The sequence below is a fragment of the Mesoplodon bidens genome (assembly GCF_964165515.1).
Source record: "Mesoplodon bidens genome assembly, chromosome: 15".
Classification (NCBI taxonomy): domain Eukaryota; kingdom Metazoa; phylum Chordata; class Mammalia; order Artiodactyla; family Ziphiidae; genus Mesoplodon; species Mesoplodon bidens.
The window spans coordinates 16515839-16537764 of NC_138171.1; the positions used below are offsets into that span (position 1 = coordinate 16515839).

A 21926-nucleotide genomic window follows, 5' to 3' on the forward strand; every position below is an offset into this window, starting at 1 on the left:
CTTCCCTGGTGGCGCAGTGGTTGAGAGTCCACCTGCAGATGCAGGGGCCATGGGTTCGTGCCCTGGTCCGGGAAGATCCCACATGCTGTGGAGCGGCTGGGCCCGTGAGCCATGGCCGCTGAGCCTGCATGTCCGGAGCCTGTGCTCCGCAACGGGAGAGGCCACAGCGGTGAGAGGCCCGCGTACCACAAAAAAAAAAAAAAAAAAAAAACCCCAATAAGAGTAGTAGAAGAGACCGTTGTTGAGTGGATGCATTAGAACAGAGGTGGGCAAACTTTTCCTGTAAAGCACCAGACGGTAAATATTTTTGGCCTTGCAGGTCATGGACTTCGGTGGCAACTACTTAACCCTAGATAATAGTAAACAAATGGGTGTGGCTCTGTTCCAATAAAACTTTATCTGGACACAAATCTAAATTCCATATAATTTTCACATCATAAAATTACTCTTTTGGGTTTTTTTCCACACCTTTAAAAATATAAAGAGCATTATTAGCTCACAGGTGGTACAGAAACAGGCAGCAGGCTAAATTTGGCCTGTTGCCGTAATTTGCTGACCCCTGCAATAGAATGTGAGCTCTACAAGGGATTTTCGGATACTTGGTTTGCTGTTGTAGTCACAGTGCCCAGAATGAATCTGGATGTTGAAGTGGGTCTTGAACTGGCCCTTTAAGGCTGGGAGGTGGAAGGACTGAGAAAGAACATTCCAGAGGGGAGAACAGCCAGAGCAAAGGAGTCAGGGGTGTCTGTGGGTGTCTCCCTTTGGCCCAATGAAGCCATCAGTGGCCTGATGGAGACACCTGGGCAACAAGGCCAGATCTAATGGGGCGGTTAGGGGTCTGGGGTGGGCAAAGGAGTCAGGGGTGGGGCTGGATACTCTCAGAAGAGCTTCCACTGGGTTATTGCCCTGCCCGATCCCTGAACCACCACCAGCCCTATTTTTAACCCTGCTGACGAAAGAAAATCTGTTGAAATCAAGAAGGGTGCCTGATCCCTGCCCCACCCCCTGCCCCAGTTACTGCTCCTTCCCTTCTCCCCATTAGGGGCACAGCCATCCTAGGAGACCCTCCCCAAGAAACATCAAAGTGGTCCTAGGAAAAGAAACGGTTCCTGCGCTTCCTTAGCAGGACCTGGACTCAGGGAGGGATCCTGGTGCTTGAAGAGAGCCACTCAAGGCTCCTGGGGGGTTGAGCAGGTTGGGAACTGCCCAAGAGAAAGCTGGATTTTCTTTCTGTCTGACTAGTGCATGCTTCTCTGACTAGTGCATGCTTCTCAAATTTTAATGAGCAGTGGAAGCAGCTGGAGGTTTATAAAATACAGATTCCTTGGCTCCTCCTAAGAAATTCTGATTCAGTAGATCTGGGGTGCAGCCCCCAAAGCTGCATTTTCAACAAGTGCCCGGATGATGAGGGGCTGGGGGGTTGGTGCATGAACCACACTGTGAGTGCCACTGGACCAGAAGATAGCCTTTGGACCACAGCAGTTCAGCCTGCCCTGGTAAGCTGCTAGATATACCCCATCAAGGCTGCCTCAGGCCGAGAATTTGGAGAGCCTTGAAGGCCACCCTAAGTAGTTTGGACTTTATTTTCAGCACAGTAGGAAGCCTTGCAAAGATTTTCAGCAAGAGGTGAGGCCACGAGATGTATGGGTTAAGCAAGCTGCTTGTAGGAAGCGAGCCTGGAGGCAGGGAGGCTACAGATGGGAGTGGGGAACCTTGCAGGAGGAGTGAGGGAAGGAAGGAGAATGGGCAGATTCCAGAGCTGTAGGGGGAGCAGGAGAGACGGGAGTTGGTGGTGGTTGTCTGTGATGTTGAAAGATGAGGAAGGGGGGTGTGGGGGATGCTGGGATTCCTGGCTTGAAGGCTGGGGAGCTGGGGAGCTATTCCTGAAATCAGAGGCATTTTGTGGGGGGGTGGCTAATAAGGTATTCAGTCGTTCAGATTGATGGATGTGGGCAGAGGAGCGTGCTTCCTTTAAACCCAACAGCCCTTATTGCCTTGGGCTGTGTGGCCACTCCCCTCTGACCCCTGTTCTGGCTGCCCTGGAGGGTCCACCGTTGATCCCCCAGAATCTTCCAGGGCTCAGTGTGAAGGCTGCCATTCTGGCCTGAGGAGTCCTGCAACACAGCTTCACAGGGCACCGGGAAACAAGCCTCATCCAGAGTACATTACCAAAAAAGGACATTTTCTCAGTTTGAGGGTTTGCCCGGCCCCCTCCCTCCTCCCTCAACCTGGGGTTTCAGGTTTCCAGGGAAGTGTGTCTGAAAATTTAGATCTTTGAATCACACATACCCATGTACAGGCAAATATGAGTCTGGGGATATGCATGTACCACACTCGGTTTTAATTTTTTAATTTTTTAAAGTATAGTTGATTTACAATATCATGTAAGTTTCAGGTGTACAGCACAGCGATTCAGTTATACGTATATATATATATATGTATGTGTATATATATTCATATATCTAGGTATGTATATACATATTATATATATATATATTCTTTTCCAGATTCTTTTCCCTTATAGGTTATTACAAAATACTGAGTATAGTTCCCTGTGCTATACTGTAGGTTCCTTGTTGGCTCCACACTGGATTTTGATGTCACAAATGTCATCTTCCTCCTTCTCCTTCTCCGCCACCACCATCACCACCATCATCACCATCATCATCATCACTCAGCCCCATCCCGGGCTAAACACTTTCATGTGTTGCCTCTCAGTAGTTTTCACAGCAACTCCAAAAGGGCAGAATTATTATCCTACAGATGTAGAAACTGAGGCATAGAGAGGCAAAGCCACTCACGCAAGGTCCTGGAGTCCCAGTGGGGTCGGGACTGGGTGGGGGCGAGTGAGGAGAGTCATACAAATGCGGGGTCTGATTTGGCCTTTATTTAAATTTTGTTCATAGCTTGCTCATCAAGGATTATTTTTGCATTAGTTTGGACTTTTAAAAATATGGCATTCGAGTATTATTTATCTGGATTACTGAGTTTTTTTGGCATCCCTAAATTTTGAGCCTGAGGTGAATGCCTCATTTGCACCCTAGCCCCAGCCTTGGCAGAGCCAAACTTGGAATCCAGGACTGCTGACTCCAAAACCATGCTCTTAACTATTTCCTACGCTGCCCGCTTACGCATACACACGTGTGCACGTGTGCATGCCTGCATTCATTTATGTATCCTTTCACTCAGTAAAATATTCTTTTCCTCAGTAAACATTATTGTGGCAGTGGAGAGGGCAAGAGTTTAGAAATCAGACAATTCTGGGTTTGAACTCCACTACTCATTATGGGGTGGAGATACAGCCTGTGGTTAAGGGCACAGACTCTAGATCCCCGAAAGCCTTGGTTTGAAAACTTGCTGTCACTTGCTGGCTGGGTAAGTTTGGTGGGATCCTTGAAGCCTTCTTATGCCCCGGATTTCTCCTCTGTAAAGAGGGATGATGGTGATGACATCTACCACATAGTGATTGGGGAAATTAAATGGGTTAATTTCTATAAAGCCCTTGATATGTAGTAAATGCTTTGTAAGTGTCAACTGTTACTTTGCATCCTTGAGCAAGGTACTTGTCTGAGACTCAGTTTCCCCACCTGTGAAATAGAGACAGTAAAAACTACCTCCCAGGCAGTTTTGAGGATTGAAAGGGATAACGTAGGCAAAGGGCTTGGCACTTGGAGGGAGCTTAGTAAAATTTATCTCCCTTATTGTGGGCCCAATTCCATGCTAGAGACACATGCAAATCAGCTTCCCGAGGAACTGACTCATCTGCCCATGGGGACACCGACTTGACCTTTCAGTTCCCCAAAGGCACGAAGCTCTTACTCCCTCTCAGGGCCTTTGCACGTGCTCTTCCCTCTACCTGGCTCACTGTCCCCACCTCACCTCTGATGGGCCAACTGATGTGTCAGTTTCAGGTCTCAAATGTCACATCCTCCAGGAAACCTTGCCTAATCCCCACCTCCACCGCCGATCTATATCAATCTTCCTGTTGTACATTTTCATTGCATTCTGTACTCTTCCTTTATGGCACTTCTCACAATTTCACTTTTTACTTAATTACATTGTATTAAATAATTTTGGTTGTTTGCTTCCAGCCCATCTCCCTCACTTGAGAGGGGCTTGTCTTGTCCACAGGAATCCCAGCTCCTGGCCAAGTGTGGCACATGCTTCAGAGCAGCAAAGGCTCTGGAATCATCTTGCCTGGGTTCAAAATCTCAGTTCCTGCACTTAAAGACTTTGTGACCTTGGGCAAGTTACCTCCCTTGCCTGTGCCTCAGTTTCCTTTTCCGTAAAACAGGGAAAATAATAACAGCACCAGCTTCCTAAGGCGTCATGATGATTACATGAGATAATCTTCATAATTCCTTTAAAACAATGCCCAGGGGCTTCCCTGGTGGCGCAGTGGTTGAGAATCCGCCTGCCAATGCAGGGGACATGGGTTCGAGCCCTGGTCTGGGAAGATCCCACATGCCGCGGAGCAACTGGGCCCGTGAGCCACAACTACTGAGCCTGCGCGTCTGGAGCCTGTGCTCCTTAACAAGAGAGGCCACAACAGTGAGAGGCCCGCGCACCATAATGAAGAGTGGCCCCCGCTTGCCACAACTAGAGAAAGCCCTTGCACAGAAACGAAGACCCAACACAGCCAAAAATAAATAAATAAATTTATATTAAAAAAAAATGCCCACTGGTAGGTGGGGCTGTTAATATTTTAACAGGTACTTCTCCTAGTTAGGCTAGATTAAATAAACTGAAATAAACATTCCCCAAATTTCAGGTGCTTAACGCAGTAGACATTTAAGGCTTGCTGAATTTAATGTTTAAATTTAATGCTTATATGTTCCACATTTAATATGGGACTTTACGGGGCTGGGGGGGACTTTGCTCTATGCAATAATCATTTGTGGACCCAAATTCCTTCCACTGTGTTTCTGAAACTGGGGTCCACTGGCGGCACTGGGGAGAGAAATCAGGGAGTCCGTGAACCTGGATGCTGCTTTAGGTTAGATTCCCTAGAAGCTGAGTCTGAGATGAGGATCCTTGCGTAGACGATTTATGGAGCAAGTGCTCTCAGGAGAGAGGGGGAGTGAGAGACACAGAATCGGACAGTGAAGTAGCCAAGCAGGGATGTGGTCTTACCTGGAGTCCAGCTTCAGCCTGATCCCATAGGGGCTCTGGAGCCTGACTTGTACCTCAGAGTTGGTTCCTCTTGGGGCAAGAAGGGGCTGGCTGGTGTCATTAGTCATTGGTTATGGGCTCCCTGGGTTGGGGAGGGGTTGTTGACCTCGGGAACAAGGTGGCTTCTGCTGGTTGCAATTCTCTGGGAGAGCACTGAGCCATTAGCAGTCAATTCAGAAGCTAGGGCTGGGTGCATTTGCCCAGCGAAGGGATCTGGGCAGGGAAAACCACATCTTTATTTTTACTAACCTCTAACCGAAATTTAGTATTTTCTTCAATTATGGAAGTTGGCAATAAATCAACAGTAGTATTAGCAGTATCTCTGACTTTGTCACTAATAGAAATCACATATATTTTCATGTCACATTACTGTTGTTGCACATATCCTTGAAGTATCCTTTATGTTAATCTATACTTTTAAATTATGGTAGTTAATAGACCTGCTAGATATTTTGTTTAAAGTGTTAATAAAGAAGAATATACATTATTATATTACAAATTTGTCCTTTTAAATATTTTGGTAACAGTGTGTCAATATAATTGCATCCCTTTGTAATCCTGTGTAATTTGTGCATTTTAAAACATTCCAAGAAGGGGTCCAGCGGTGTCACCAGATGCCAGGAAGATCTGTGACACAAATGAGGTTAAATTCCCTGTTCTGGGCCTTGGCCTCTGCATTTTACCAGCAACAGGGGGAAAAGAGAGGACAAAGAGGATTACGGGGTGTGGGGGGGTGGTTTCTGTGGGCCAGGTCTGGAAATGGCATAATCCTGTCTTCCCACAATGCTTTGGCCAGTCACCTGACCACACCTAACTGCAGGGGAGGCTGGGAAATGTAGTCCATCTGTGTGCCCAGAATGAAGAGGAAGTGGTCTGGGGAATGCACAGCAGTCTGGACCACAGGGCTCAATAAATACTCATTGACAGCTGGAGTGAATGAAAATTCTGTCCAGGGTGTCTCTTTGTGGGTTGGGGAGGAAGGGCAGAGGGCTAGTTCTCTGGAGGGATCCTGAGTCTCCACCATGTTGCCTCCTTAGGACCAGTCACGCCAAGGCCAAAGCTGAGGCAGCAGAACAGGCTGCCCTGGCTGCCAACCAAGAGTCCAACATTGCCCGCACTTTGGCCAGGGAACTGGCTCCAGACTTCTACCAGCCAGGTAGGGCCAACCAGGGAGGGGAGGGGCAGGACGGGGTAGAGGGAGGTTCTGAGGGGGGGGTGGACACTTTTTCTTTGCTTGTTGGAAAGCTGAGATGCTCAAGTGGGTTCACGCATGCCTTTGAGTTCCAGAATCTGTGGAGCGTGGTGCAAGCATGGGATGGGTGCAAGCATGACACAAGGGGACTCATGCTGAGATGGTGGCGCGGTATCAGAGGCTCCCCCCACTCCAGCCCGTCTCTTCTCTCTGGGAAATGGGGCTGCAGAGTAAGGAGGAACCCCTGGCTCTGATACAGACTTTGCATTTGGATAGAGCGGTGGGAGCCCATCAGGGTGGGGGACTGGTGCTGCCTGCACTGAGGGTTTTAAGGTGAGTGGCACGACTGGATTTGTATTTTCTAAACATTCTGGCTGCGGCCGGAAGACCAAAGGGAGACTAGATGGAAGACCGCGGAGCGCAGATCTGTGCCTGGGAGGTTAAGTCGCTTCCCATCACAGTGCGCCCCCTGCTGGTCCAAGGAAGAGCGACCCTGGCTGGCTGCCTCCGCCCTTGGGTGGTCATAGCAACAGCTGTCACCACGTGCCAGGCACTGAGCTCAGCATATTACAGGCATTTTTTTCCCCACCCGATTGATCCCTCCGTTAGTATTTATGAAATAGGTATGATTGGGCCCGTTTTTCAGATAAGAGAATGGAAAGAGACCAGTGTGACCATAAAGAGCATAAACTCTGGAGCCAGACTAGCCTGAGTGCCAGTCCTGGCTCTGCCCTTGGTCAGCTGGGTGACTCTGGGCAAGTGATTTTTACCTCTCTTGAGCCCCCTTTTCTTCATCTGTACAATGGAGGCTAAATAATAGCATACACCTCATAGGGTTATTAAAATGATTAAATGTGTTAGTATTGGGGAATTGCTTAAAACAGTGCTTGGCACTTGGTGGCCGTAGGTCAAGGCTGGCTGAGTACATAAATGAGACTCAGAGCGGCTTGCCCTGGATCGTCCAGTGCTGGGACCGGGGTTCAAATGCAGCTTCCCCGTGTGGTCCCCGGCAGGTCCGGAGTATCAGAAGCGCCGGCTGCTCCACGAGATCCTGGAGAACTCGGAGAGCCTGCTGGATTCCCCCCATCGGGGCCCTGGCGCCGCAGGCCTCTCGGAGCGGCCCCGCGAGAGCCCGGAGCTGCACGAGCACGAGACCCCTGCGCCCGAGGGTGGCCCCCCGTCGCCGACCGGGACACCCCCGCAGCCCAAGCGGCCCCGGCCGGCCGCGGCGTCCAAGGACGGCCTGCTGAGCTCGGGCGCCTGGAACGGGGAGCCCGGCGGCGAGGGCAGCCGGCCGGTCACGCCGTCCGAGGCCGCTGGCCGCCGCAGCCCCGCGCGTCCCGCCAGCGAGCGCATGGCCATCGAGGCGCTGCAGGCGCCGCCCGCGCCGTCGCAGGAGCCCGAGGTGGCGCACTACCAGGGCTACCACAGCTACGCCGTGCGCACCGCGCCGCCCGCGCCGCCGCCCTTCGAGGATGAGCCCGAGGTCCCCGCGGCCGACTCGGCGCCCCCGTCCCCAGCCGCCCCCGGCACGGCGGCCCCGCTCCGAGGCTCCGCCCCCGAGAGCCCCGCCAAGCTGGAACCCAAGCCCATCGTCCCCAAGGCCGAGCCCAAGGCCAAGGCCCGCAAGACGGAGGCCCGGCTGACCAAGGCCGGGGCCAAGAAGAAGGCTCGGAAGGAGGCGGCGACGGCGGCGGAGGTGGAGGTGGAGGAGGTGAGGCTGTCGTTGGGAAGTCGGGTTTCCCAGGCGTGGGGGAGCTGTGGGTGGGATTCGGGGGCAGATGGCCGGGCGGCGAGGGGGATGGCGCAGGACAGGGCAGGGGGGACGTGGCCTTAGTTAAGTGCAGCCTGATCCATGGTTACACAACACCACCACCCCCACTTTGGGGCAGGGGGCTGGCCTTTGTGCCCGCTGTCTGGGTAGTTCTTTGGAGAAGGAGGTGGCTGGGAGTCCTAAGCGGCTGGGGTGGGGTGCACCTGTCCATCAGGCTCCCAGCCTCAGCTGCGAGGTGTAGCAGCGAGGGGCCCAGTGGGGGGCCTGGGTCCTGGACCTCTGGGCTTGCTATAGGAGGCTGGGAGCTAGGAACTGCAGCGCCAGAGACTGAAGCTGGGCTCTGAGGGGCTGACAGATGTGGCCCCAGAGGAATTAGCAGTGGGGAAGACCATGTTCTTGGGTTCCAGGCCCAGCTCTGCCCACTGTGTGCTCTGGGATACGTTCTTGCCCCTCTCAGGACCCTGAGCAGTTTGGTTAATTATTTCCAAGAATCCTTCCAGCGCTGATGGTGTGTCCCGGTGCTGGGCACGGCAGCGAGCAAGAGGGTGGGGGTGTGCTCTCCCGGGGACTCAGGTAGCCTCTCTCCACTGTTCCCAGGTCCCCAACACCGTCCTCATCTGCATGGTGATTCTGCTTAACATTGGCCTGGCCATCCTCTTCGTCCACCTCCTGACCTGACCTCATCCACCAGGTGCGGCTAGGAGGAGGGGATGGGAGCCCCTGGGGGAGGAGAGTAAGGGCCAGCTGACTGCCAAGCGGACTGTCCTGTGGTTAATTGAGGCCCATTCCCCAGCAGAGGCAGGGACCTCGAGTGTGGATCTGAGAGATCATCCCTCCCCAGTACACAATACACACACACACACACACACACTCAGACACACACACACATACACCCCCTCATTAGCTCAACATTCGCAGAGCACCGGATCTCTGTCAGATGAGCACTGGGGGCTTCATTCATTCATTCATTCACTAACTCATCATTAATTTAACCACAGTTTACTGAGCACCTGCTCTGCTGGGATCTAAGGGTTCAGCAGGGACTCACTCCTGCCCTAAGAAAGGGGGGGAACATGAGAGTAAACCTTTTTTTTTTTTTTTTTTTTTTTTTTTGCGGTACGCGGGCCTCTCACTGTTGTGGCCCCTCCCGTTGCGGGGCACAGGCTCCGGACGCGCAGGCTCAGCGGCCATGGCTCACGGGCCCAGCCGCTCCGCGGCATGTGGGATCTTCCCGGACCGGGGCACGAACCTGTATCCCCTGCATCGGCAGGCGGACTCTCAACCACTGCGCCACCAGGGAAGCCCAAGAGTAAACCTTTAACTTAACGGCTCATTATGTAAAAGTCTTGCAGCTCAAACGTCAAGCAAAACCGTTCTTGACTCCATCCCCCCAGACCCTGGCAGGTCTAGACTGAGGCCACCTGGGGTGGCCGGGTTCTCTTCTCTCAGTCCTCCAGTTCTCTCTTGCTCCCACCCTCTACTCGCCCAGCCCCCGCCCCTGCCCTCAGTCCTCTTCCTGAGACCCTGCTGTCAGTCAGTTGGTTCCATCAATTGGTTTTCTCCCTGTGATGGAGCTCAGGGGCTGGGTAAGGTCCGGGGAAGAGGAAGTGGGCTGGGCTGGGGTGAAGCCAAAAGGCGCTCGTTGGTCTCAGGGTGAAATATCTACAAGGCAAATAAAATCTTCCTCCTGCCCGGACCAGCCTTTACACTATAATTCCTGTGCTTGGTGACGCTAACAGAGTTTCTGCCTCTTGCCCTCCCCTGCTCCACCAGAGACCCCCTCCCTTGATCCTAGCTTAGTGTGGGCTGGAGGTTCCAACTCAGTCCCAGAGGAAAAGGAGAAGGAATCCTTGTCCTGTCACCGGGTAAATAGCCAATGACAATAGTAGCCTGGTAGGTGCTGCCGTGCCGGTGGATGCTGAGCTAGGCAGGGTCCATGTTTCATAGGGGATCTGGGAAAGATTGCGGTGGGGACTGCCAACTTCCTGACCTGAAGGATGGAGAGGGGTGAGCCAGATGGCAGTGGGAGAGGAGGAACAAAGGGAAGAGTGTCCCAGGCCAAGGGAACAGGCAGAGGCGGCAAAGAGGCAGAGGCAGCATCCAGCGGGGGCCCTTGCAAGGGCCAGGGGAGGCCTCCGGGACTTGTATCTGGTCCCACTGAGTCAGAGCCAAGGGGCAAGGCTGCCCTGGGGGCTTGGGGAGGCGGGGCTGGTGGTGGTGATGGAGATCTTGCCCCAGAGAGCATCAGGCCTGAGGCTTGAACCCTGCCTGGAGCCTGGTTCAGCCTCAGCCCTCCCTGCCTTTCTCCCCGCTCCCTCCTTCCCTCGCCTGACCCTCTTGCTGTCCCTTTGCAGAGCCAGGAGTTCCTGCTGAGGACGCGTGGACCCATCTTTTTGCAGTGCCAGGCAGGGCAGCCGAGGAGGACTGGACTCTTGACCTGGATGCCGGGGGTCCCGCTCGCATCCACACCACAAACATTTAAGGAGGCTTCCCGTGGCGCCCATGCCCGACGCAGGTGGTGCCCAGAGGAAGAGAAAAGGGCTGGGCACCCTCCGGGAGCTCTCTGCCCAGCGGCAGGGAAAGCCCTGAAGGCAGAGCCCTGGTCTTGCACACCCTGATCTGCTCCGTCCCCCATCCTCATCCACTCCCTCGCCTTACCCCTAGGTCACCCCCTCCTGGGGCTTTTCTGTGTTTTGGGAGAAGTCACCAAACCAGGACGTTAAATCCCAGTCCCCTTCTTTCTACCCTCCCTTGCTCGCTTTTATCCTCTGGCTGCCGGGCTGAAGCCTCCCTGGCAAGTGGAGGGAGTGACGAGACCCTTGCGGTGGGCCAGCGACGAGGCGTTCTGACAGCCCAGCGGCCCTTCCCATCGCAGTCCGGACCCCCCCCACACTGTCCCTTGCTTACAGATGTTCTGAACGACAGTAGAGGAAATGGACATGTTCCATTTGAATATCCCAGGATACAGTGCTTCTGTCTCCTCCCACTGGTCCAGTTAGCTTTCCTCTGGACCAGTAGAAGAGGGAGAGACGTGAGGAATTGGGGCCTTTGGCTGGGAAGCCACTGACCAGGTGGCCAGGGGGTGGGGGTGGGGAGAAGGGCTAAGGGGTGGTGAGGTTGGCCCTGTCTCTGAGTGCACCTGAGCCTGGGGCTGGCATTGCATGGGGGGCTTCCAGGACGCTGAGGGGGAGGAGGGGTCGCCCTGCAGGAGCCGTGGGGCTGTTGCAAAGCTCCGGGGATGCCCCGTGAATTGATTTGTCCGCTTCCGCTCCCAGGGGCCACCGCAGGCTCGGGGGAGCGGGGAGCGTGAGCATGGAAGCCCAGGCAGATTTCACTGGGGCTGACTCTCAGGCAGGTGTGAAGACAGGTGCTTGTCAGCCAGCGTCTCCCAGGGAGAGGGGAGCAAGTCTGGGTGGGCCTCCCACTGGGCACAGTCTGTGATAATAAGCCCCTCGGCTTGCTTGGCAGAAGATGGTATTTGCATGTAGCCCATTAACAGATGTTTTGTACCACGCTGATCCTTCTGGGCCTTGGTGTTTGCTGCAGCTGGGGGGAGGCTGAGGGCTGTGGCCTTTGCCCCGGGGAGGATGGAGGGCAGTTCTTCCAGGCCCCTCCAAGCTGAGCTGGGGGCAAGGATGTGGCCGTGGCATCTAAGCAGAGCTGGAGGGGGCAGCTGAGCTTCTTCGTTTCTCGGCTCCCTAAGGGGGCTGGGGCGTTGTGGTCTGGCCTCTCCAGGGCAGCTCTTTGACCTGAAGTTTGCTTCTGATGGGGTCGGCTTTCCCTTCCTCCTTCAATACTTGGGAGCCTTCCCTCCAGCTTCACACTTGCTGTTTCAAGCACCGCTGGGGTCTCGAGGCGTGGTTGCAACCTTGGACTGCATTTCCGCGGAGAGGAGCCCGTGGGTTCTCCCATCCTTCAAGGGCTCTGCCTCTGTGTGGGCTTTTCTGGACAGCTAGGGAATGAGGGGGGTGGGCTGGGGGCACTGCTCAGGGCTGACAGCCTCCAGGCCTCGGCTCTGAGGTCACTGTCGAGGGATTTTGGTCTGGCTCGGGGCCAGGGATGAGCCTTTGGCTGCCAGAGCTCCCTCCCGGGGCCTTGTTTGGGGGCTGGTGTTTGGGTTAAGGGTTCAGGAAGCTGCCGTCTGTGCCATAATAAACTTGCATCTGCTCACAGGCTCTGGCTGGGCTGCAGTGTCTGCTTGTGGGCTCAGGACAAGGGACTGGCTGAAGAAGAAGAGAGGCCGGGGACCCTGGGTCATGCTGTTCCAGGCCCCGTCTCTCTCTTATAGTTCCCATAATACCTCCTGAGGGGTGGCTGAAGGGCTTCAGTTCTGGAGGGGTGCCCCAAAGGCCACAGACCTTCTAGGGCAGACCCTGGGTTTCTAAAGCAGACTTCCAGAAGGTTCCCTAAGCAGCATATAGTAGAAGAAAGAGCCTGCCTTTTTTTTTTTTTTTTTTTTTTTTTAATCTTTGGCCACACTGTGTGGCATGAGGGATCTTGGTTCCCAAACCAGGGATCGAACCCATGCCCCCTGCATTGGGAGCGTCGAGTCTTAACCACTGGACCACCAGGGAAGTCCCCAAAGAATCTGCCTTTTGAGATTGGCCTCCCTGGGCTCTAGTCCTGCTCAGCGTACTTATTTCACTTCTCTGAGCCTCAGTTTCTTCATCTATAACATGGGGGAAATAATCACACTACCTCCTGGGGTTGTAGCGAGGATAACATTAAATGTTGAAGCTTATGTAAAGCCCAGCTGTTGAGAGCGGTGAGAAGTGCAGACTTTCCATTTTGGGATCCTTATTGCTTTTGCACTAAAGTGCTGTCGTCAGTCCTCTCACAAGCCTTTTGCATTTTGATCGAGACCGCAGAAGCCCCAAGGGGGTGGAGATGATTCAGGCCCCCGTCAGAGAGTCACAGAATGTCTCAGTCAGAGGGGGGACCCAGAGACCATCTTCATACTCTACAGAGGCTCAGAGAGGAGAAGAGACTTGCCCAAGGTCACACAGCAAGTCAAGGGCAGGAAAGCAGTTATCTTGTTTGGATAAGTATGAAGATTCTCTCAAAGCCAGGAGCCCCCATGAGATGGCTGGAGGGGAGGGTCCCTCGCCCATCAGTTGGCTTGAGTGCAGGCAGGTGCCCGGGTGCTTTGGCGATCAGGAGTCCTGGCTGTCTGCCCAGTGTCACCACTGACTTGCTGCGTGCCAGTCATCCCCTCTTTCTGGGTGTCAGGTTCCTCTTTTGTCAAGGAGACCATCGTGCCTGCTCCATTGCCTTCTTCACAGGCAGTGCAGTTGTAAGAATCAAATGAGGTAGATTATGGGTGGTAGAGAGATTGTCAAAACCCTGGAATAATCCAAGGATCCCCAGGAAGAAGGATGGGCTTGGAGGGACTAGGGGAGGGTTGGAGGGAGTGGGAGGGAGTGGTAATCTGCAGAGGTTTGAGTAAAATCCACCAAGAGAAGGGATGTGGGGTAGGGTGGCAGGGCAAGTGGGCAGCCAGCCCAGTTGACTACTCTGTAGACTGGATGTGTGTGTGTGTGTGTGTAAAGTGGGAGTGTGGGGTGGAGGGCAGGAGGACGGCTGCATTAGAATCACCTGGAATGGTTTGGAAAGAAAGCTCATTCCCGAGCCCCCCTTTGGAACTTCCGAGTCAGGTAAGGTTGGTCGGAGTCGGGCGCCCCCTGGTGGCGAAGCACAGCTCACAGCCTGGCTGGTCCCTTTTTCAGCCTTGGCCCCTGGCAGCTCTAGAAGTTTGTCCTGTCCTCTGCCAGGTCCAGGATCCTGTTAAGGTGTCTTGTGCCATAGGGGCACTTAAAACCACCTTGTGGGCATTGCCAGGGTCTATGATCACTGACCACTGCCTTGGGGTCTTGGCAGGACTCTTCCAGGGCAGAAAAAGGGAGGGGGCCTGGGAGCTGTGGGATTCAGATTGGGGATTTGTGGCAAGATGGGAAATTTCCTTTTTTTTTTTAAGATGGGAATTTTCATAATTTCTGGTGAACACACAAAGGATCCGGCTGCACTGGGAGAGATGCAGGCCCAGACTACAACCTATGGAGACCTCAAGCCTGAAAAAGTTATATGGAGCCCCCTCAAATAAGTAGCTCAAAATAAAAGCAATCCCAAAACTGTAAAACACAAAACTTGCATGTGTGCTGAAATTAAAATACCTCTTCATTTTTTTCTTTGTCCAAAATTCTGACTGTTTATGGAGGCTGAATTTCTCCCTCCCTCCCTCTCTCTCCAGTCCACCCAGGGAGGGAAATCCCACATTCAACAGAGTCAGGCAGCTGTGGGTCAGGCCCTGTGCCATGCCCTTCACTTACTCTATCCAGTGACAGAACAGCTGTGTGATTGGGTGCAATAACTCTAAAGTTAGGCTGCTGGTCTGAATCCTGGCCCCATCCCTTGACATCTCAAATCTTCTTGACTTCCTTTTCCAAGATGATGGTTATGCTACCACCTGCCTCTTAAGATTAAAACTATGAATGAAAGCCTGAGAACAGTGCCCAGCATGGGCTGAGCACATGATAAATGTACCCTTATTCAGTTTTCACAACGACTCCACAATGTAGATATGTCTCTCCATTTTACAGATGAGGAAATTGAGGCTCGGAGAGATGGAGTTACTGGTTCAGGGTAGCGCAGGGAGGGAAGGGCAGAGGCTGTGCTCTTTCCACAGAACTGCACTGCTTCCCACAGCAAAGGAGTGAGCTTCCCGTCACTGGAGATAAGCCAGCTAAGAGCAGATGGCTACCGCACAGGGATATGGCCGAGGGGATTCGTATATTGGAAATGGGTGGGTGGGTGAGATAATTGTTTCTTGAGAGAGCTCGGGCACAGAAGGAAGAGGAAACGACTTCCAACGTGGCAGAGGTGGAAGGTCTAAGCGATCAGCTAATCTGGCCCCGTCACTTGTCCTAGGGGAAAACAGGCTGGAGAGAGGCCGGTGACATGCCAGGACCATACAGCAGGTCAGTGACAGACCAGGACTGAGGGGACAGTGACCCCTTGCTCACAGGCTGACTGTAGGTGGCACCCTCCTGCCAGGAGAGCACATGCCAGGCTCCTCCATGTGTCAGGTCGTTTACCCGCCCACTTTTTAGCGATCTTTTAGAGATATTCATGCCCTGGGGCCGTGGGGTCAGCAGAGGGTACCATCCTGAGCTTTGTTTCCCACTTTCTCCATGAACCCAGCATCGCCATAGTAACCACTCTCTGGGGATGAGTTTATTGATCATGTGAGGGAAGCCATGGTATTCATTATTTTCATTTTACAGATGAGCAAATGGTGGCTCAGAGAGGTGAAGCGACTTGCCCCTGGACACACAGGGCCAAAGGTGGGACTGGCCCCCGAGTAGGCTGACTCTAAACCTGGGCTCCTCACCACCTTACACTTAACTGCCTTTCCATGATTGTGAGTGTGTAACAGGGCTGGGAGACAGAACAACGGGGCTGGACAATGGGGGGTAGGAGGAGGGGTGACTTGGAAGCAGGACATGTGAACTGAGAGGAAGTGGTCCTGGAAAAGGGCTGGGGGGTCTAGGAACTAGAGCTGAAAGTGGCAACTCGAGAGGATGTGGGACTTCCATGAGGCAATTAAAACCATTGGAGACCTAGCCTTGACTGGGAGAGAGAGGAACTGACAGGGGATGACACATGGGGACCAAGCAGATGGGCCAGTCAACCTGGCCCTTGGGGGAAGCAGAGGTCTGCTCTGGCAGTAATGGAGGCCTTTGCCTATGGCCCTCTTGGAGCCTCTGGAGCCCCTTTGCAGAGGAGTTTAATTGGAATTAATTACTAAAATAATCCAAACCAAGTTACTTAGCAACTGGCATTGATTTCTTGATTCATAAAGGCTTATGGTGCCTCACTTTTTAAAATAAGGGTTTCATGATCAGATGTAATGATATTGAAAAGTCCATGTCACATAGAGATGCAATAGGGAGCTTCTAGCAAATCTAACAGGAGAATCATAGCACAGACCCTTGAGTTTTGGAGCAAAGTCATGCCTTCTTCCTCAGAGAAAAATATCAGGATTTGCTGTTGGGTCCTGTTAGAGATGAAATGCCTGGCTCTCAGGCCACCAAGCCAGACATTTGGGCATGTGCAGTTGCAATCCATCATCAGGGGGAGCTGGCACGTACAAGGTCAGGCTCAAGTTGGTCCTCAAGGTGTAAGTAAGTTACATGAGCAGAAGTGTAGACTCCTGTGGCTCTTGCTTCTGTGGCTTTGCTGCCTGTCCATCACTGCACAGGATGGTCTCAAGAAGAGTTCCAGCTGACTGAAGAAGAAAAAACTTGAACCCGTGAGGGATAATTCCAGGAGGCCTGGAATTAGCCTATTGTTTTGCTGAAGCAAGAGATGTACCTGCACAGGGCTGACCCCTGCTCAAGGCATGAAATGGACTGATTAACTGTGATGCTTTATAACCATGGGTTCAAGGTGAGCTTGGGGGCAGTTTATAACAGCTTGTCAGCATTGTTTATTGATAACAGTGAGACTGATGATTTGCACCTGGTCTCCGTGAGGCCCCTAGAAGGCTCTGCTATGGGGGCTGGTTACATAGCAAGAATGTGCCCATGTGACCAACAGGGTACAAGACTCTATCTTAGGCTCCCTGATCCAAGAGAGAAAGCACATCTAGTAGGACCCTGCAGAGGGGAGGATGGTTGGAGCTCACAAACAGCCTTCGGGACCTGGTTACGAGTCAGTCTTTGTCTGTGATGACTCTCTCTACTGTAGGGCAGTTGCTATATTGAATTCTTTTTTTGCAATAAACCTTAGATTATAGGTATTGTCATCTGGGGTCCTGTGAGTTTTCTTTAGCAATCAAACCCTAACTGCCACCATTACTGCAACCTGGTTTGCAGATTGTATTCATTTTCTATTGCTGTGTAACAAATTACCCCAGACACAGGGGCTGAAAACAACCACCTGTTTCTCATCTCAGTTTCTGTGGCTCAGGGGTCTGGCCCATTTTAACTGGGTCCTCTGCTCAAGGGCTCACGCGGCTGAAATCATGGTGTTGGCTAGCTGCATCCCCATCTGGAGGCTCAGCTAGAGAAAGATCTGCTTCCAAGTTCCGTTGGGTTGTTGGCAGAATTCATTTTTGTGGGTGTAGGACTGAGGTCCCCGTTTCTGACTACCTCTTAGCCAGGGACCTCTCTTAGCAACGAGACCTCATTAGTGCTTCTTGGCCATGCGGCACCTCCTCTGAGAGCAGAACAGATTACTTCCTTCAAGGTCAGCTTCGTCAGCGTGAGCTGTTACCCTGTTCTTATTTTGCCACCTGGCAGCGGGACAGGGTGTTCAGGAAGCAGGTGGAGGCCCCTCTTCCCAGGTTTCCAGACAGAAGGGGCTTCTGTTTGCTGGAAAAAGAGCCCAGGACCTTGTAAGGAGGTGTGGGCAGGATATGGGAAGATGGGCAAGGCTGACATGTGGGGAGCTGGGGTGAGGGAGACCCTGTAGTCTGAGCCCAGGCATGGCCTCGGGTCCTCCATCTTGGGGCAGGGGACGGGGGAGCTGGAGGGTGGTTCTCTCAGCCTAGGCTCTTCCTTCCCTCCTGGCCTCCGAGAAGGAAGGAAGTCCCCTCTCTAGGCAGAACAGCAAGTGGGGCAGAGGGTGGGTGTGGCATGAGGGGTCTGGCTGGAGATAACGACCACACAAAGTGTCTCCCAGGCCCCTCCAGCCTGGGAGGAAAGCAGCTGATACACGCATCCTCACCTGGGCATTGGACACGAATAGTCATCCTTCCAGGGGAGTTTTCACTTGAAAAGAGAACCCTGGATAGAGCAATGCATGATCCAAAGGAATATTTTACTCTAGAAAAATTTCAGTTATCCACAGGGGAGCTATTTTTTGGCCAGGTGCTCCAAGCCAAAGTAACCCCTCCTCACCCCCACTCAAAAGAAGAAAAAAATAAATAATCATACACCTGTTTCCCTGCTCACACGAGGAAGGATATTAGCAATGTGGGGCGCTAGGATCATAGCCATCACTTATTAAGAGCTATTCATATCACTTGCATGCCAATGGTATTATATTGTCTCATTAAGTTGTCAGAGCCACTCCATGGGATCGTAATTGTTGGGAGCAGGAGATGCAGGGTAAGGGCGGAGGTGAATGACCCATGTTACCTACTTGTATCTGGCAGAACTGGATTCAAACTCACTGTCTATTTCACACTAAAGCCCACCTTGGCTCCTACCCATGCTGTTAAGCCTGCTACACTGCGCTGCAGTTCTTGAAAATGACCACCAGGAGGCGCCACCACTCCCCTCATGAATGCTCTCATGAATGTGCTCAAGAGAAGGCGGCTTTTATTTAGAAGATTCATCAGCCCTGGCCTTCCCTGGTGGAGCAGTAGTTAAGAATCCGCCTGCCAACGGAGGGAACACGGGTTCGAGCCCTGGTCCGGGAAGACTCCACATGCCATGGAGCAACTAAGCCTGTGTGCCGCAACTACTGAGCCCGTGGGCTGCAATTACTGAAGCCTGCACACCTAAAGCCTGTGCTCCGCAACAAGAGAAGCCACCACAATGAGAAGCCCATGCACCACAGCGAAGAGTAGCCCCCACTCGCCTCAACTAGAGAAAGCCCACGCACAGAAGCAAAGACCCAACGCAGTCAATAATAAATAAAATTTAAAAAAATTCATCACCATTGCTATTCTCTGATTCACCACAATAATAAAATCTACTATAAATTAAGCACTTACTGTATGCCAGGCCCTGCACAAGTACTTTATTTACATGCATTATTTCATATATTCCTCACAACAGCTCTGTGTTTTCAAAGGCCATTGTGTTTTGCAGATTAGAAGCTAAGATTTAAACCTAGGTCTGTCTGTCTGTCTTCAATACCCATACTCTTAACCATACCCTCAATGGAAGGCACAAACTAGATGCATTTGGCTGGCAAACTTGTTTTGTTTGGGCCAGCTTGGTGTTTTAAAACACATTGAATTTAAATGCTTTTTGGCAGGGCATCAGTCTCCACTTAGCCACGGTCCTCACCATACCCTGTCAACCTGTCGTCTCTTTCCTTTTTTTTGTCTTATCTGCCCAACTCTGACGTCATTTGAATTTGCAGCTTCATTTATGCCAGTGACAGTGTGTTGACTCCCTTTATTCTAATAACATTTTGTGGACTGAAAAAAAAAACCTACTGGGGGAGCTTGGAGGTTTAGGAAAGCAGAGAAGACAGATGGTTGTGGCCCAATGTCATTCCAGAGACATGGGAGGCAGCCCTGTCTTTCAGTGCTGTCCCCTGACATGTCAGTAAATGTTCTTTGAGTAATTGCAGTGTGCATGGCACCACGTCAGATGTGTGGGTTTCCTGTGACAGACGATGGTGAGCTGGAGGTGGATGTGACACGTCTGGACTTCACAGCATCCTCCGAAGTCGGGTGATCAGAGTGATCAGCTACTTCATGGACCCATGCAGAACTTTTCCCGATTTGTGGGTCTTTTCTGATTTCCTTTTGCTTGGCCCATGAACCGGTAGTTGGACTTAACCAGCCCTGTGGGGTTACTAATTAACATCAACCACCTCATCTGTTAAGGAGTGAGTTGTGTCTCCCCTAAAATTTATGTGTTGAAGTCCTACCCTCCAGTGCCTAAGAATGTGACTGTATTTAGAGACAGGGCCTTTAAAGAGGCGATTTAGTTAAAATGAGGCCATTAGGGTGGGCCCTCAGCTAATTTGACTGGTGTCCTTATAAGAAGAGGAAATCTGGACATACAGGAGGGGGGACACGAGGAACTCTTATGCACAGAGGAAAGACCATGTAAGGACACGGAGAGAAGGTGGCCATCTGCAAGCCAAGGAGAGAAGGCTCAGAAGAAACCAGTCCTGCTGACACTTTGACCTTGGACATCCAGCCTCCAGAGCTGTGAGAAAATGAATGTCTGTTGTTTAAGCCACTCAGCCTGCGGCATTTTGTTATGGCAGTCCAAGCTGACTAATACACTGTCTTCATCAAAGGTGGTCTGGGTGGGGGCTTAGCAGGGCTGGCTGAGCTCAGGACGTAAGTCTGCGGCCTAGAGCCAGGCTGGGAAAGAAGATGAAGGAGCTCCAACACTCCCTGCCATGCACCTCACCCCCGGCATGAGATGCCATGTGGAAGAATTAATTGGTGTGCTTTGTTCTTCACGTTCTTCTCCTATTAGTGATTATAAGAGCACATCTTATCCTCATGGATAAGAGCACAGAGAAGCCAATCTCTTGCCTTCTAACTTCAAAAATGTGGTCTAGGGGTAAGACAGAAGTAGTCGGTAGGGAGATGCCATCTAGCACTCTTCGGATTAGAAGGGTCTACTGAGCTTCAGACAATGAAAAAAGACCTGCCTCAATGTACAGCACGGTGCCATCCCAAGACATACCAGACAAAGAGAAAACCAAAAGTTACCAGAGAAGGGAGAAAATGCAAGCAACATATGAAGAAACGGGAAGCAGAATAACATTAGATTCTTCAAAGGCAAACTGGTAGCTAGAAGGCAATGAAGCCACACCTTCAGAATTCACAGAGAAAGTTACTTTCAGCCTAGACATCTTTACCCAGTTCAACTATCAATCAAGTGTGAGGGGAGAATAAAAACACTTGCAGAGCCCCAAATATATTTCCAATCTACCTTTTCTCAGAAAGCTACTGGCAGATGTGCTCCATCACAACGAAGATGCAAAACAAGAAAGAAGAATGAACAGAATCCAGAAGAACGAGGACCTTCAGTGGAGAAAAGCAAGGGATTTGCTTCAGATGACAGCTGTGAGTCTGCCTGGAGAAGGAGAGAACACATTGGAACACCCAGTATCTGACCATATGCCGGACAAGTTCACGTTCTGTGAGATTGGGGGAAAATGAGGGACAGAGGAAAATTAAGTACCCAAAGAACAAAAACCAAAAACAACGAAAGTGTTCGAGGAGAAGGTATAATTACAGTACACACCTTGGCCCATCAGTATACATTTGTTCACATGATAGGATGAACATAAACGTGAAATGTTGATTTAACCACAATTATTATGGAGCTTCACGGGGAGGAGAGAGGAAGGGAGAGCAAAGATGGAGACATATGAGCACTAAATCCTTTTTTTTTCCCCACAGAAAGAGGTGAATAAATTCTTCAAACTGATGTGTTAAAAATCTATGGCCTATGACCACATTCCCACCAGCTACACGCGGCCAGGGTCTGGAGCAGGCCAGCCCTGAGATTTGCAGGTTAAGACAAGATACAAATGGAGGCCCCACCCATAGCCCACCAGCCTTGTCTTCCCACCTCTGACAAGCAGCCTGCAGCGGAGGGGCCTGGCATTTGTGTCCAGACCACCTCCCTCCCCCCTCGATGACACACTGGGCCACCTCTCAGGGGTAGAAGCGCACAATCTAACAGCCAGGGGAACTGGCCCTAAGCCCACTCAGGCCCTGGAAGACGGAACGTTGTTCAGAAAGCTGGAGGCTCTGGGTAGGCGTGTCTCCTTGGCTGCATGAACTTCTTACCCCATAGGGAGGGCAGTGACCAGAGCGGGACCCTCAAAAGGCCAAGCCGCCTAAGGCAGCACCGGTCCGCAGCAACCAGAAGTCCAGCCCAAGTTTCCGATACATTGGTGGTTCTCAGCTGGGGGTGGTTTGGCCTCCCAGGGGTCATGGGCAGTGTCTGGGGGTATTTTGGGTTGCCACACATAAGGGAGAGGGGTGCTACTGGCATCTAGTGGGTACAGGTCGGTGATGCTGTCCAACATCCTGTGATGCACAGAGCGGTGCTCCTCCACTGCTCCCCACTCCGG

The 21926-nt window shown here is 52.1% G+C and overlaps 1 protein-coding gene across 1 annotated transcript in view; it reads left to right on the forward strand.

Annotated features, from left to right (window-relative positions):
• JPH2 (junctophilin 2) overlaps nucleotides 1-11185 on the forward strand; it is a gene marked incomplete at its 5' end in the record, with an annotated part of 63611 nt that extends 52426 nt beyond the window's left edge. Inside the window, 4 exons of the mRNA XM_081258011.1 lie at nucleotides 6210-6328; nucleotides 7378-8078; nucleotides 8736-8829; nucleotides 10493-11185. Of these exons, the coding sequence (XP_081114137.1) occupies nucleotides 6210-6328; nucleotides 7378-8078; nucleotides 8736-8816 (901 nt within the window). The 3' untranslated portion in view covers nucleotides 8817-8829; nucleotides 10493-11185. The remainder of the gene's footprint in view (nucleotides 1-6209; nucleotides 6329-7377; nucleotides 8079-8735; nucleotides 8830-10492) is intronic.
• Nucleotides 11186-21926: the final 10741 nt, after the last annotated feature.